This window comes from Anas platyrhynchos, chromosome Z (genome assembly GCF_047663525.1).
Source record: "Anas platyrhynchos isolate ZD024472 breed Pekin duck chromosome Z, IASCAAS_PekinDuck_T2T, whole genome shotgun sequence".
NCBI classification, from domain to species: domain Eukaryota; kingdom Metazoa; phylum Chordata; class Aves; order Anseriformes; family Anatidae; genus Anas; species Anas platyrhynchos.
This window is the reverse complement of record NC_092621.1, coordinates 12,322,325-12,339,698: the sequence shown is the minus strand read 5'-3', so window position 1 is coordinate 12,339,698 and position 17,374 is coordinate 12,322,325. Positions and strand designations below refer to the sequence as shown.

The following is a 17,374-nucleotide window of genomic DNA, read 5'->3' as shown; positions in this document are numbered from 1 at the left end:
GGTTCCTACTGCTTATGTCCTCTCTTGGATTCCATGTAAATAACAAATACTTCTAAAAGTGTTGATGATGTTTCAGGTTTATGACCTTCATACTTTCTCTCTCTCTCTCTCTCTCTCTTTTTTTTTTTCTTTTTTTTTTTTTGACATTTTTGTGAGATATCTTTTATCCAAATAAAGCATGTGCATCTGACATTTCAGACGCTTTGGTGTAAAAAGTTGTCTTTGTCCACTTGCAGTTCACAAGACTTCTGCATTCCAGTCAGTTTTCTTTTACATGAAAATCAGATCATTCTGCTTGCAAACAGCTCTGAAGTGACCCCTTCAGTACTCTATCTTCATACTTTCTCCCTTAGCCCTAACGTGAATGGGGGTTATATCATGTTGAATAAGTGTGCCACTTTAAAGGGACAGAACTCCAGAGCTTGTTCCAAGATAAAGTCATGACCGTGTATATCAGTGTATAAAAGCAGATAATTACAATACACACCATGGGTCCATTCTGAGACTGAGTGCAAAGAAAAAATTCACAGTTGCTGAATCAAGTCACAGTAAAGAGTGAATCAAGAACATTTGCTGAAAAATCAGATGTAGCCTGATGCATTGATACATGCTATAGCAAAATGCCCTTCATTTCAGTTGCAGTTGTGTTTTTTGTAATCACCAAATAAAACAAACATACAGAAGAAAAGTGTTAAAATCAATTTTACTTCAGTAGACTATGTATTTTTTATTCCATGAAAGCTTTTCTTCTCCAAATTCTGCTTAGTAGCTATTTCTTCATTATTTAATAAAGGAATGTACTAACTCCACAGAGGAGTCAGGCCAACTGAAACATTCATGTTAAATATAATTTGACATATTTGTTATTACAGCAGAGGTAAGGGAGAGGCTTATGTCCTTAGTCTGTTAAAACTAAACACTATCCATAGCCTGAAACCCAATATTCTGTTTTTAATTATTCTTTATTCATGAAGCCATCTGTTTGCATTTGCTTCACAATGACGATGCCTCTGTCTTCGCAAAATGGATTTCTTCAAGTAGTTTCTTGGCATGTTTCATTTTTCCCTGTCAGGGGTGCAAGCATCACCTGCTGGAAATGCATTCATCAGTAGGCAACACAGCACTGTCCTTTCATCTTCAAAGGAACAGAACGAGTGAGTTAATGTATGAACGGGTTAATGAATGAATACATTAATAAATTTACCTTTAACCTCTGGAGATTGCAGTGTAAGTTTTAATTCCGTAAACAAGTACATAAAAGTCTCACAGCCTACAACCTCAGGGTCATTTCCTTATTCTTACAAAACAAATGAAGAATCCAAAATACATTTCACCATGTCTGAGAATCTCCAAGGAGTAACAGCCTGGGATGAAGATGGGGGGTAGATCAGGTCAGTGCTATACTTCATTCAGTTTATCATGCAGAAATAAGAAGGGAAAATCATACTGCTGACTAAAGGATGAATTCAGTTCCCTCAGAGATGCATATCTTAGCTTTTAGGAGTTTGGTATTTTCTTCCCTGCAAACCTGTAATTAAATAAAGACAGTTTTGCTACAAGATGAGCATCTAGGTGGAATTCAACAGGGTTGTGATACAGCAGTATTGATACTTTACCAGTCTGGCTCTCTAGGAGGTCAGAGTAAAATGAGCATTTGATTTTCTATAATAAGAAATTATGTGGTTTCTACTCACATTAGGGATTAACACCAGCTATCTAAACACCTGCAGAAAATAATTGTATAAAATGAGTTAAACTCTAGTCTATTTAGGATTTAGGTGCCGGAGAATATCTACAAAATTCCAACAAGATTAGAGCTAGGTGGGATAAAGATACCTCCCTGCATATCCACATAGTTCTAATATTAAAGGGAATATAATGCTTTAAGTCAGCAGTGCAAAAAGATTAATTGTTTTAAGCTTGGTAAAATGAAGGGTGAAGGTTAAATATTTTTTTTATTCACATTATTGTCAGCTGTTTCTCTCAAATAATTGTAAGAAAAAATTATCTCAATTTTAGACCGGGATAAGGGATTTCATTACCTTAGCTAACCAGTGTGCCATTTCATCCGTATGTGGCATTAGCAGCCTTCAGCATGCAACTACGAAGCTCTTCTATCAAGTTTGAAGCTTGGGGAATATGCTTGGGAAATGTTCTTGTTCACAGATCATAGTACATTGAGAGTTTATACCAGTTTGGTTGGAGTAGTACTTTTTGGTAGTTGCGTTCTTTTATGGAGCAACTCTACAGTCACTTAAGCAGTACATGTTTAAGTGTACAGCATATACTTAGAAAAAGACAAAGAAACAGCTGCTTTTATGACCTCGTACTGAGGACCTCCTGAAAAAGAGAACATTGTAACAGCAAAACAATTATTTTTTCAATAGTTTTCTCCGCTCCCGCTGCTATTGTTAATTATTGAGTATATTTGTGATTGAAGAAAAAGATTTTTTTCCCCTGCAGCCAGGTTCCTTCTATTACAGCCTTACCACAATCATAAGGCTTTGAAGAGAGACTTCAGCCAAAAGGGGCTGTTTCAGTGACAGAGAATAAGAGTCTGTGCTAGAGCTAAGGTCACAGCTTTCTTCAGCATTACCATACTGATGCTTGCAGGCACTAAGATCTAGAGATTTTTTTTCTCCTCTGCTCAACCCCATCACATGTTCACAAAAAAGATGTTATCTAGGGTAGAATCCAGTGGAAGAAGCTTTGAAAATCAAAGGGGGTACTAGAATATATTTTAAACTACACTTTTATCTAACCCTTTACTGCCCACTGCCAACTTTTTATTTGTTATTTCCCACTTCTCTGTCCTTCTGTATTACAGTTTTCCCTCATATTCACTCCACAAATCTTTCACAATTTTCTTTGTTACTATGTTTCCTTTACTACTTCCAAAGTCCTGTTCCTCTGCTTCCTGAAAAGTTTTACTCATTCTAGCATGTCACCAAAAATATGAGGATAGTAAAAGAATTCATGCCATTGCATTCATTGTTGAAATTCTGTGTATAATTGAAGATTATCAGAAATTTAACATCACATGTTTTCACGGAAAAAAAAAAAGTTATTAACGAGCTAAAATTATTTGCATACTCTACTTAGATTTCAAAAAATGTTCTGTTAGAAAATTTCAAAACAAAATGTTTTCTGTTGGAAGTTATTTGGTGATATTTATTACTTTTAGAATTTTGAAAATCTGCATGCATTGCTTTTAGTCAAAAAAGATTTTTTGACAATCTAAAGTGAAGATTTTCCAAAACTTGTTCTTCGTAAGCAGTTTCCATTTTATGGGATATTTTTATTTATTTATTTATTTTTGGTAATGAAAATAATCTTTAGTTTCAAAACAAAAATATTCTTGTTTTGACCTGTTTGTTATATCCCTTTCTTCTACTTTGTATTTTTTGTTATTTTTCAGTTATTCAGGAACATGAATTCTTCTTAGTACTATATTTAACACGGTCGGATTATGTCTTTCTTCTCAGGGCTATAATAATAAGTAAGATTTTAGCAATTTGATACAGAAATACCTTGGTTGAGTGTCTTTGTTCTGGGTTATGCCAGTGATATGACCAATTCTATCATTAACCTTTCTGAGCACTGAGATACAAACAATCCAGTAGCTACTATACAGCTACTAGCGTAGCTGTAGTAAAATTGACCTTTTTAAATCAGTCATATTACACAGGGATCTGTCACTAGTTCGTGGTATCACTTCCTGATGAAAGCAGTCACGACAGAAGAATAAAATTTGGTGACAGGGTTGAACTTTTTTTTTTTTTTTTTTTTTTGTAATTATAAGTTACAGAAATCTGAAAAAGTGGAGGAAGGTTTATTTCTAAACATAGCAGACTGCAGGAAAAAGTGATTTTCAAAATTTTTAATTTAGCAATAATTTAGCAATCATAACTATGTGTTTTCTGTTAGAACTAGACTCTCTCTTAAATGCGGAATAATTGCTTCATTTTTAAAAAGTTTTTATGACATGATCAAGATCTACAAGGCATCTTGTATTTTGGGAGAAATCCTTTATTTAGCCAACCTTGAGTCAAACTCTATTCCCAGCTCTGAAACTGATTATCAGATTCCTGTCCTCCTTAAAACAGGAAAAAATTCACTGAGCTCCATCTTTGAACTACTTTTCACCTTATGCCACAGTTGAGTAACTTCAGTGCAAACATATTTTTGCCATATTCAGTTGTATGTTATCTATGCCATTTTATATATGCACATAAAAAATAAATTGTTTATTGCCCTCAATTAAATCTGTTCCTCTGTAACGGCATAGTGTCTAGCTGCCAGATGATTTCATGGTATTTTTATTGTTCTTATTAGCTTTACTGAAATGGAGCCAAACAAAAGAATACCCTGGTAACTGAGTAATACAGCTTCCCACCTGGTCTCTGGGCAAATCCAGACCATTCTCAATGTTAGTTGTAAAATACTCTATTGTTTCAAACTGTTTAAAGAGAGACATTTCATAAGAAATAGGATGATGGAGTTAGTAATTTAATGTATAGTTTTTCTTGCCGTGGCAGATAAATTGCCCAGTGAAGCTGATCTAGACTATTTCTTAACAGCAGAGTGTAGTCAAATGGGATGACAAAGAAGAGTTAACTGCACACAGTGGCTCTTTTAATAAACCACTGAATTTCAGTCCATTAGAGGTAGCTGAGTCAGGTAGCTCAATAGATTTGAGACTGCTGCGCATCCATGTCCTCAGGGCCTGCCAGTAACAAAACTGAGCATCTGCTCCCAATGTGCTAGAGATTTGTATGTGCGTGTATTTGCACAAAACGTGGACCACTCCAGTGGCCACTGGACACTCCAGTGTTAGGTTGGCTGTACACCCAGTAGCTGGCACCACGTCCGCTGATGTCCTCAGTTGCTGGGGAGTTGCACATGAGCCCAGAGGTTTGCAATCCCACTCAGAGCTCTCACCCTCCTCACCGACTAATCTAGCTGGAAGTTCACCAGCACACAAATGCACCCACCCCGCGCAGAGCACACCCAGACAACAGAAATAGAACTTAATGAGGGTATAGGGTAGGCTATGGTGATCAGGCACGCATCCCAGTCAGGCAAGCTTACACTTGACTGGCCCCTTTATTCCCCTCTTCTCCTTGTTTTCCCATGCTTGTTTGCCCCCAGTCCACTCTGATCCCTTCCTTTCCCTGCTGTTTGTCCTTCCACTATCCCTTAATAAGACTGCCACATTCCCCAAATTCTTTTCTTGCTGCATCCCTTAATGAGTGCTATACCACCATCCCTCAGCAACATGTACTGGGAAGGGAATTTGTTTGGTTGACTCCTCCTGGTGGGTTCTGCACAAGGGACAATGGGCTGATTGTTTTCTTTGGTAGTCTTAGGCGTAGCCGATTCCCTGTGCCCCATTTTCACTGATTAGATTGCCAGGGTTCCTCCCCCCACCCCGTCATTTTTCATCTGATCCTGTCCCGGCTTTTGTGTATATGGTGATTAGCTTTTAATCATATAACCTAGCACAATCTACTAGTAAAGCTGGGCTGCATCCTAAATTGCTAAAACCGAAAATTATGCTCTTACTGAAACAGATAATGGAAAGACTGTAAAGTAACACGGTATTTTACAATAGTTGCTACTGCTCTCAATGTTTAAATGTATTGACTTGGACTGTCAGTATCTGAATCAGCTAATGAACAGGGTTTTTTGTTTCTTTTTTTTTTCCTCTTTGTGTTTTATGAATAAAGTAGCAATACTTCCAGTAATATACTAATCCTGGAACTACTCTTTTTTTTCTTGCAGATTATCAAGTGATCTGACATTCACCAAAGACACGAACAAAAATCTTCTTTGCATACATGAATCCTTTAGGTAGGAAATTAGAATTTATATTTCATGAATATGCTATGTATAAATAATAATTAAAAGTGTCACAGTGGGATAATGACTGTGGAGTAGGACTTAGCAACTGGTTGAGATGCATTTCCACCGTATTTAAAGAGCAATTTTCAAGTTCTAACTTCAATGTTAATTTTCAGTCTCTAAAATTTTTCTCCTTACAGCTTATACTTTTCTGGTCTGAAAAGAATTCTATACAGATAAAAATCATGAAATATGATTAACCACACAGACCACCAGAAGAAAACAGAATCTTTGAGAGCCATGAGACTGGTGGAGGAAAATTACCATTGTTAGATAGATCATGTTTAACAGTTTTATGGTTTTACAAAGGTGGAATTGGTGATGTTCTGGGGGGAAAAAGATAGTGAGAAAGGATCAGTTTTTAGCTTGTCCATGTCTAGTATGATTTTGAGCAAAGCACTTAATCTTTTTCTGTATTGGTTCCCACTCTGTAAAGGAGGGATAGTGGTGCTTTCTTCCAGTTGTCTTGGCCTGTCATGTCAGTTTAGATGCTGAGACTTTTAAAAAGAACTCCAGGCTCAGTTCTGTAAAATCAATAGGCATAGATTAGGTTAGGTGCATAAATACTTTGAGAGTGACTTGCGTATATAAAATATTTTCAGGAGTATGGGCTTTCATGATTTTGTCTTTTCCGCATCAGTGAACAAAGTTACTCTACTCATCATCCTGGACTACAAAAGGACTACAAAGGGTCCTTAGGACAAGATTTATTTGAGAGGAACTTAGGAAAAAACATATTAGAAAACCTGATACAGGCTTTTTAGGTGAAATCTAAAGGAAGGTATAGGTGCCTTCAGGTTACACAACACAAAAATATGAAGTGCATGGTCCCAAGAAATTAACTTGATGCGTCTCTGCAAAGCAGCCAACAAAACCTACATGCTAGAAGTAGCCACCTGGAATTAGTCTCAAGAAATGTAGATCAGAGGCATGTCTGAACTGCCTGCCTTCTCAAGAGCTCATATACCTCCATGAAGGTTGCCTGAGGGACTTAGAAGTTGGAGACTTCCAGTTAGGTCTCATGCAGGGTGGGAGAGCAGAGCCCAGAACACACTGCACATGCACACCTTTAGTTTTCAGTATGATGCCAACCACCATCATTCAGAAACACACCTAACGATAGCTATGCCTAAATCACCGTTAGGGACATAAGTCATCAGTGTTGGCATAAGAACTCAGCATAGGAAGGCAGACTCATGCGATGTCCACAGAATAGTGGAATGAATATTCAGCATTCAGCTACAGGCCAGTAGGATTCTGGATGGTATAGCAAACTGCCACATTTTTTGCTTTATTCCGTTCTTTATTGGTATTTGGTTTCACACAGCTGTACTTCACTCTTTCAAATGATAATGAACTGTGGTGTTTTGAGACTCCTTAAATTGCCTTCCCCTAGGCCTGAGAGACGAGCATTATTTATCATCCTAACGAGTCAGAATGTGAATCTTGTTCAGTATGGATTGGTAGAGCACTTCGGGCTTTAGATCCCTTTGGCAGCACAAACAAAGCCTGTGATGGACAGAATACCATTGACAGTGGATGCAGTGCAATTGTTTCCCCTTCCTGCAAGCCTGAAAATAGCACAGATAGAAATATTTCCATTTGTGCAGAACTAGGTAAAGACTTCTCTGTCAGTCTCGAGAAATGTATCTATCAGCACACAACAAGAGCTACAAATAAAGTAGGACAAGGACAATCTCTCAACCCTGCTTCACAGCACCACCAGATTCAGTAATGGTATTTAACTTCCAGCTTCATCCAGCTGCAATATAAGCAGTGTTTTCAATGCTAAAATTTCATATTATTATTAATTACACAGTAGGGTTATTTTACAGTAATATATAACACTACTTTTTTCTGTGATTTCTAATACTTTGGTAATGATTTCTGTCCGCATCCAGCTGCACAATTTTGGGGTGTTCAATATGCAGCTATTGAAGGCTGCATAACAGCTGTGTTAAAAGGAATAAATTCAACTACAATGTCGGAATGTAATAACTTTGTTGGAACTAAATCAAAACCTTCAAAAAGGAGGCATATGATTTTTAGTTATCAGTTACTTTAGCCTTGGTTTTGCATGATGTTCTAGCAAATCAGTGTCCACTGTAGCCCTTATAAAAGAAAGTATTCAGTCCAAAAAGAGAGTCATTCCCTACAGCATATTCATTAGTACCAGTTATCCTTTTATGAAAAGATTTTCAAGTCAGATATAGGGAAGGTACCCTTTTGATATAGTTACAACAAAGTGGACATTATTTTTTTCTATTAAAGCAAGTATTTTTAAAAACAAGAGATCTCTTCAGAGGCCTTATAAGAAATATCTGCACCAAAAATACCAAATACCAAGCAACCATGGAAACACAGGCACTGGAACAAATGGAATATGGCTAATATGCCTGGAGCCTCCTGGCCACTGCTCTGCTGCTGCTGACGATCCTTTAGAAAGTAATACAAATGTCAAATAGAATGATGCTTTTCTTAGATGCTTTTAAGGACATATTTATGATCAAATAACCAGAGGTTCTCATAATTCTTTAACAGAAAATATTTTGAAAGCATTAAATTCTGAATGTAAAGTAGGATATCCAACCATCTCATGCTTGTGCACAGTTTTCTATCTACTAATAATTCAAGGTATATAAATTGCATTGAAATAGCCAAGAAAGCACATATTGGATCATAAAGCCCACTTCCCAGCTATCACAAACAACCATGGCATATATATTTCATAATACATCTGACTTCCTGGGAAAACTAAATGGGATTTTTGCTTCTGGAAGACTATTGCAGAAATTGATTGCTGTCATTTTTTTCCCCTAATTTTTGGAACTAATTACATCCATTTATTCTTGTTTCAACATTTTGTAGAGTTCATACATTCTTACATTCCCTCTTTTGATTCTAGTCCCCTGGTATGCCTATAGAAGACAACCATATCCTTGAAAGGAGTAAGAAGCCAGTTCTTTAAATCTCAGTCATGAGACAGCCTCTGTGTTCCCTTCTCATATCAGTAGTTTTCTATATCCATTCTAACTATGTTAACCTTTTTATTTAGTTATGTGTATGGTTTTTTTTGTTGTTTTTGTTGTTGTTGTTGTTGTTGTTGTTTTTCCCTGCATATGGAGTTTTTATGTCCCATACATTTAGTATGGGGCAGTAACAAGTCCATAACCCTCCACTGTATCTCTCCTGTTCTTTTTCACAGCCACATCACAGAAGTGGCTCATGATCATCTCATTTTTAAACAACAAATGATCCTAGGAAAAAAATACTTGTTTACAAATTAATTAATTTCACCCTATTTCTGTTAATTTGATTCTTTGGGTATTCAGTTTCCAAAATGATCCTACTTACCTTGTAGTGTGCTCTGCTTCAGCTCTTTCTTGATGATGCCTCTCTATCTTTCATCACACAGAAAAGATGTGTCTCTAAAATAAAATAAAATAAAATAAAATAAAATAACAGGTATAATTTACCTATAGGGAAGCATAGTATTAGTCTCAGTTTGAAAGTGCTATATTTTGCAAAGATTCAACTCTTGTCTGTTTGTTATAATGATGAAATATTGTGTTATCATATGTACATGAAATGGTTACTGTTTATAGTTCAGTATTTCACCTTGAGAAGAACATGCTTCTTCCTTGCATGAACTCAGTGGTCAGCATTCTGCATTACATAACACCAAGTTTTCAGCTCATTTCAGAAGTTAAACACTAACAGTTGGGCCTGCAGTTTGTTTACAGACATAAAATTTGCATGTGATTACACAATACTGGAGTTTATATTTAAATGGTGTGCTCCACATTGACACTCTATGCACAGTTTGCTGTAAGGAAGTTTAAAATCAACACAGATGCAATTCTGCAGTGTAGCTCAGTTGCGTAAATGAAGTGTGCCTGGATATTCAGACAAAGCCTATGAAAGTGTAGCTGACTGTGGTTCTTTAGCACTTCGTCCACAATAAACACATTTTAGAATCAGTTAAATTGACTGATACTTCATTTGGCTGTGCGCTTGAGAAACATTTCTGTGCTGATGGGTTGTAGTTTCTTGATACAGAAAATGAATTGCATAATGAAAATTGAGTCATCTGATAAACCACAAAGAATTTTTCCTCTGCAAAGAGACAGCTTGTTCTCACGCTGTTCTACACTGAACAGGTTTCAAGCACAAAATACCCGTTGGATGTGCTTGGTAGGAGTGGAAAGATGAGGTAAGGAGTTTCCTTTTCAGACAGTAAATCGTTATTCTTTAGTTTCATAGAGTAAGGTTGGCTACAGGGTATCTGATAGCAGACTCCAGTCACCATCTCCACACAGGAAGTTTGTTGGTGGGACAAGCAGGAGGTTTGCTTCAAGTCATACTCTGCCTTTTTCTTCAGGCTAAACAGATTTAGCAGCACCAGGGGCTCCCGATTACCCTGAGCTGTAACCTGAATGCTGAGGACACCTAGTGGTGTCAGCCCTCTGCAGGCACTGGGGCTCCAGAGCTGGTGCCCTCCCACTGTATTTCAGCTGAGTTCTGCAACACTGCCTCTGGCCTTTACAGGCTGAAGAAAGAGGGATAATTGCATCTTGTACTGGGTTTCCACCTGGTAAATTAACTGTGAAGTTACACTACTTTTCCCTTGGTTTCTTTTCTCTGTTCTTGGCATTTTTGCTTTCCTGCAAAATTAAATGCAGTAAAAACAATGAGCTGAATACATAGAATGAGTAGCACTCTTAAGCTCAGGTGATCTGAATTCAACATTGCCAGTCCCAAATATTCAGAAGTCATGAAATTGGCTCAAAAATCCTAAGCATATGTATAAATTGTGGATATTTTCTAGTTATCTTCTGTTTTCAGGACCTCCAGAGTTCAAAAATGTTGAGATCTTCTTTATCTTAACAGAGATAAACATATATTTTTCATTATTAAGAGTCTGATTTCTCAGGTAAATTAATGAGTCAGAAGTTAAAACTTTAAGAAAAGCATCCTGTGTCCCAAGATGCCAAATAAATATGCAAGATTAGTTAATGCTGTGAAAGCCTAATCCCAGCACTGCTAACCATTCAAAAACCTTAAGCAAGATCTACTTACTACTCTTCAGTTCAGGTTTTCTTCTTCTGAAGTGGAAATGTAACTCATGCTGCACCTCTTTGAGAAAGAACAAGAATCAATTAGCTGCAAGTCAAAAAGAACTTTGATCAAGCCAATGGATACATATTACGTTACATATTTTTATTGACTGTTGCATGATGGTATATTTTTCAGTGATCCCTTGATCCGATACTCCCACCTTGGGGGAAGTGGGCACCATGAAGCAGAAATTGATGTCATCAATTCAAATTATATTGTTGCTTCCTCTTACTGCAATGGGACTGACTGGTAAGTACAAAACTTCCTGAAACACTTGTTTTTCTTAAAACACTTCCTTTAGAAGTCTGAGGCTTTACCTGATCTATCCTGACCATCACTGGAACCTGTAAATATTTAAATTGAATTATTTTAAAGTTTTGTATGGAGATTTTGAAAATGGCTTGAGTCCTCTTTTCTTTTTATAGTATTAATTTAATGATAAAGTGGTGGTGATGATGAAAGGCATTCACTCCGTCCCTGCACTCACTCCGTCCTTGTCACCTTCTTGGGAATTAGCATCATTTGAATAGTAACACAATTAGAGATATGGTATGGAACTTTAATGAAGTAAAGGTAAGCTTAGGTTGAAAAGCCACATGCTCTTCATGTCAAAAAATATGTAAATTTATGGTCTATTTTCTTGTTGGAAGTTAATGACAAGTAATTTTAACAGGAAGTATTTTAAAATGTATCTAGATTATAATGGAATATTCAAATAATTAATGAATACATACAGGTCGCCAGCACACAAAATATTCCATCCATCCCATTGATTCCATCTTTCTCTAATTTGTCATATCTATAATCTACCCCAAATATGTGATAATTTTAGAGTTGTGCAAATAATGGAATTTTGGTTCTGTTGCAAAGTTGGAGGTGAAATTTAATTCTAAGATGACCCAAAGGTAAAGATTTGGGATATTTTAGGAAAAAAAAAAAAAAAAAAGTCATACATTTGACTCCATGCTTTTTAATTCATTTTTGAGATTACTGAACATTTTCAAAGGTTAGGTTAAAATGACATTTTTATTTTCAAAGAGAAGTAACAAAGTATTAGAAGCTGTTTCAGAAATTTGAGATAATATATATTTACTTTTCTGAAAGTTTCGGCCCTTTTCCCAGGCAGATTTATTTACCAAATTCAGTTCATAGGTTCAAATAATATTATTTTTTTCAAGCATTTCTTGTTGAATTTGCCATTCAGCAACAACTACAACAAAAAACATTGTCCAACCCTAATATAACTAGCTGGATTTCTGCACTTCTCTAGGTCAATCATATCCTGGAAAACCTAAGATAATAAGATGTCGTTCTCTAGAAAAGGAAACCTTTTCTTGTTGGTGGAAGCCTGGTTCAGATGGAGGACTTCCTACCAATTACACCCTGTTCTACAGCAAGGACAGGTAAAAAGCGATGAATAAGTAAGTTGTCAAGTCATGATTATGACAGAATGAGGGAATGATAACACTAATTTGTGAAAGTCAGTTTTATGAATCCATGTGACACCTCAAATAGCCAACAAGGGCTATACAGTTGAATGGGTTTCCCTTGGTGGAAAAGAACATGGCTACAACCAATACCAAACTTTCAGCCTGTCCCTACTGAAACTCGTCTGAGCTAATTTCCCTGCTCTAAACACATACTGGGAAAGACATAGTCTGTCCCTTTTTCAGAAGGCACACAGCTTTTATCTGAACAGCATCCTTCTCTGAGGAGGGGAGTATCAGGGCACCATGAGGGCCAGAGGCCACCTGGGGGTTGCAGGGGCTTCCCTGGGGCAGAAAAAGCAAGGCCACCAGCTAGGGCCCATCCCACCCCTGAGCAGGGTAGCCCAGGGGCAGACCCAGGCACAGGTCACCACCATGGGGACAGGGACAGGACAAGGTGGGGCTGGGCAGAGGTGTCAGCCTGCAGGCCAAGGCTGTCTTGATGGGGCCCATGGCATGGTGGGGGCGAGATGGAGACCGGCCCTAGTGCGGTGGGACGAAGTGGGGTCTTGGCCACAGGCAGGGTCAGGGGAGGCCCCAGGGGAGGCTGGGCAGTGACAGTAAGGGCTGGTGGTGCCCTCAGGGCCCTGTCATGGAACTTTCCCATTAATATGCACAGCAAACCCACATCTGGACAAAATCTGAGAGACTTTACATCCCCTTCTGCATTCGTAGCCAGCCTGGTTGTTCACAAAATGGAATAAAACCAGGTGTGGGTGTTGCATCTCAAAACTTGCTGTTTTGGTAAATCTGTGACTCCCTCATACTGTTTACAAATAAAATGTGTACGTGTTTATCTACTTTGCTTAACCTGTGCTTCTTTGTATAAATGCCCATTCTTCCTGAAAAAAAGAGGTCTAAGAACACATCCAAGCAAGCATGGAGGCTCAGATATTGAATCTTTTTGAATAAATCCGGTGAGGTTCAGAATAGATAAGGTAAAGCCTCAGACTTCCCTGCTTAAATTAAACCAGCTCCAGATCATATGTATTAATTGATCAAGAAAGTTACAATTTTTAATAAAGTTACCACAATCAACAGTAACCAGAGAGAGATGATGCTCCCCTCATCTGTAGTGAGCATATCTGTGGAGCTTTTATTTTATGAAAATCCATATGTTTCAGTTTCGATCAGAACAGAACTTATTTTGAGCCTCTTAAGTCACATGTCACAGCCCAGAACTGCCCCATCTGGAGAGAGTGATAGATCCTTGTCAGTTTTATTAGATCTGCTAATGCCTAAACTAGGCATTGCCAAGCACTCCAGATCTGAGCCATAGTTACCTTTATTGTCTCTCAGATATACTTATATCTTTGCTTTGTGAACCCAGACAAAACTACCTGGATACTGAAAGGCTTTGTTATTAGTGATGCATAGAGCATAACAATGGGACTAAGACCTACCTTGGAGCCATCTCAACTAGTACTTTGGGTTTGTACAGTTCTTCTCACCTAGTTCAGCTTTAATTGAGTACAAAACAATCCCTCTGCTAAAAAATATGAAGACTCAAAGGTAATAGGTAAGAGACATGATGATCATCACATTCAAAAGCAGATAGAAGAATACATTGCTGAAAGCAAAATAATCAATAAAATAGTCCTTGGCCTTAGGGCCCACCAGGTTACTTTCCAGAGAATGTAAAGGAGGTATTTAGCAACTTTTCTTCTTTAGTCAAAGTGAATGTGTTTAATTTGCCTTTTAACTTGCTTTGAAACATTTTGAAAATTGCCTTGTGCTGTCTCTGGAAATTTCACTTTCCATGCTTTTGTCAACATATTCCTATGTATAAAAAAGCAGACAAAAGCTTTCATCCTGAACAACTGCAGTAAAAATAGCTTATGATTCAAAGGAGCATTTATGGTAATAGCATTTGACACTCACTGAAATGTTTCCCAGAGGGTGGGATTATATATAGACTTAATGTTAAACATTTTAAATTTCTTCGCTGAACCTAGGCCATTACTAGAAAATTATCTACTTTGATTCGTTTTCTAAACTTTTGAACTTTTTAAATCATTTTATTTCAGTGAAGAAAAGATCTATGAATGTCCAGACTACAGAACGTCTGGTCCCAATTCCTGCTACTTCAATAAAAACCACACTAATCCATGGACAACATATAATATCACTGTAACAGCAACGAATGAGATTGGAAGTAACAGCTCGGATCCTCAGTATGTGGATGTGACCTCAATAGGTAAAAAGGAAAGAATGAAATGGAAAAAAACTAGTTGGAGATGTATCTGTTTTTTAATTTCAGGACAAGTAGTGGTGAAAGTTTTCTTTCCTCATGATGTGAAGCTTGCAATGGAGAAGTGTTTATCTACAGATGATCTAAAATATGTGCCTGTAATTTATGTGGAAAATGTATTTTACTTACAAATTAAGTAACTGCATATTCTATTATCATTTTTATCTTGTCTGAAAAATTGTCACCAGTTTCTAGTAAACTCCAGTATGTCAATTAGTCTTAATTGAGTTTAGACAGTTTTGTAGGTTCCTTGCAGAGCAGATTATAAAACTTTCAAATTAGGTCAAACTACCTGAAATGTTCCAGACTAAATTTTCCAAATATAAACATCTTTCTGGCTGCTGGCATTGCAATCTTGGGAGGGTAAAAATAACTGCCCAAGCACTTCACTTCTTTTTTTTGTTTGTTTCCAAATATTTCATGTTCTTAATTCCATATTTTTTTTTTTTGCATACATATATTCTAGAATGTACTCAGTTTTTTACCTATGAAATATCTGACTTTTTCATTTTACAAGAGTAACCTGATGAAATTATGATATGTATTTCCTTAGCCTGACAAATTCAGAAAGATGTGTAAGATCTGCTGATACTGTGGTAAATTGGTATCCACTTAAACATTAGGGAGAAAGAAAAAAAAAATGTTATTGTACTATGCTCTCAGAGAAGGGGATATTTATCTGACATTAATATAATGAAATACAAAACAAATCACAGAAATAACATATTGGTTGAGGTTGGAAGGGGCCTCCGGAGGTCATCTGGACTATCCTGCTCAAGCAGGTACATCTAGAGCAAGTTGCCCATGACCACATCCAGGCAGATTTTTAACTTCGCCAGGGAGGGAGAACACCACAACCTCTCTGGGTAATCTGTCCCAGTACTCCATCACCCACACAGCACAGAAGTGCTTCCCAATGTTCAGACAAAACCTGCTGTGTTCCAGTTTGTGCTCATTGCCTCTTGTCCTGGCAGTAGGAAACAGTGAAAACAGTCTGGCTCCATCCTCTTTGCACCTTCCCTGCAGGTATTTATACACATTGATGAGATCCCCCCCTGAGCTTCCTCTTCTCCAGGCTGAACAGTCCCAGCTCCCTCAGCCTCTCCTCACAGGAAAGGTTCCTCAGTCTCTTTGTCATCTTGGTGGCCCTCCGTTGGACTCTTCCCAGTATGTCCATGTCTCTCTTGTACTGGGAGATGCAGAAGTAGACTCAGAACTCAAAGTGCAGCCACACCAGCACCAAGTAGATCATCTCTTTTGACCTGCTGGTGATGCTTTGACTAATATAGCCAAGAATACCACTGGCCTTTTTAGTGACAAGGGCACATTGCTGACTAATATTCAACTTGGTGTCCATCAGGACCCCTAGGTCTTTTTCTACCAAGCTGCTCTACAGCCGGGTGGCCCCCAGCACATACTGGTGCCTGGGGCTGTTCCTCCCCAGGTGCAGGACTTTGTGCTTCTCCTTGATAACTCCACGAGATTCTTGTCAGCCCACCTCTCCAGCCTGTTGAGGTCCCTCTGGATGGCTGTGTGATCCTCTGGTGAGTTAGCCAGTCCCCCAGTTTTGTGTCACCTGCAAATTTACTGTGAGTGCACTCTACCCCGTTGTTCAGATAGTTAATGAAGAAGTTAAACCGAACTGGAGCCAGTACTGACACTTAGTACTCCACTTGCTACTGGACTTCAATATGACTTTGCACCATTGACCCCCTCTGGGCCCACCTGTTCAGCCTACACTTCAACAGCTTCTCTGTGAGAATCTTACTGGGGACAGAGTCAAAGGCCTTACTGAATTCAAGGAAGACAATACTCACTGCTCTCCCCTCATCCATCAGGCTGGTCATTTCATTATAGATATTTATCAGGTTGGTGAGGTGTGACTTCCCCTTGGTGAATCCATGCTGACTACCTCGGATGATTTTCTTCTCTTTTATGTGCTTGGAAATGGTTTCCAGAATTAGCTGTTCTATCACCTTCTCAGGGATCAAGGTGAGGCTGACCAGCCTGGAGTTCCCTGGGCTTCTTGCCCTTCTTAGAGTTGAGTGCTTGCTTTCCTCCAGTATTTGGGCACTTCTCTTGAATTTCTGGGATTGACCAAAGATGATAGAGAGTAGCCTCACAGTCGTATCTGCTGCCTCCCTCAGCACTTGTGGGTGCATCCCATCAGGGCCATGAACTTGCGCATGTCCACTTTGCTCAGATGTTCGCTGACATGATCCTCTTCCACTAAGGATACCTCTTCCTTGCTCTAGTCTTTCAGCCTGCACCCTGGGACCTGGGATTCCTGAATGCTGGTCTTTTTGGTAAAGACTGACTTAAAGAAGCATTCAGTACTTCAGGCTTTTTACTGTCCTGTGTAGCCAGGCCTTTAAGGGCACACATTTTCGCTAGTCTTCCTTTTTTCACTGATTTATTGGTAGAAGCCCTTCTTGTTGTCTTTGATGTCCCTGTCCAGATTCAATTCCATTTGGGTTTTAGTTTTCCTAACTCCATCCCTGGATGCTCTGACAATCTCTCTGTATTCCACTCAGGTTACCTGTCCTTGCTTACATTCACTGTAGATCACCTAGCCATGTCTTCCCATAAACTCGCTGTCAGCTCCTCATCCATC

The 17,374-nt window shown here is 38.2% G+C and overlaps 1 protein-coding gene and 1 long non-coding RNA gene across 21 annotated transcripts in view; one reads left to right on the top strand and one right to left on the bottom strand.

Moving 5' to 3' along the window:
* PRLR (prolactin receptor) overlaps window positions 1–17,374 on the top strand; it is a 171,729-nt gene that overhangs the window by 132,586 nt on the left and 21,769 nt on the right. For 18 of the 20 annotated variants that reach the window (XM_072030672.1, XM_072030669.1, XM_072030670.1 and 15 more), the window contains 4 exons: window positions 5,785–5,853; window positions 11,158–11,271; window positions 12,293–12,425; window positions 14,537–14,706. In XM_072030672.1, coding sequence (XP_071886773.1) covers window positions 11,202–11,271; window positions 12,293–12,425; window positions 14,537–14,706 — 373 coding nt within the window. In that variant the 5' untranslated portion in view covers window positions 5,785–5,853; window positions 11,158–11,201. 20 annotated transcript variants of the gene reach the window in all.
* On the bottom strand, window positions 697–11,132 carry LOC119714416 (uncharacterized). The gene is made up of 3 exons (XR_005261621.2): window positions 10,984–11,132; window positions 9,259–9,332; window positions 697–1,135 (listed from the first exon to the last, which is right to left on the bottom strand). It is a non-coding gene; the product is annotated as an uncharacterized lncRNA (long non-coding RNA).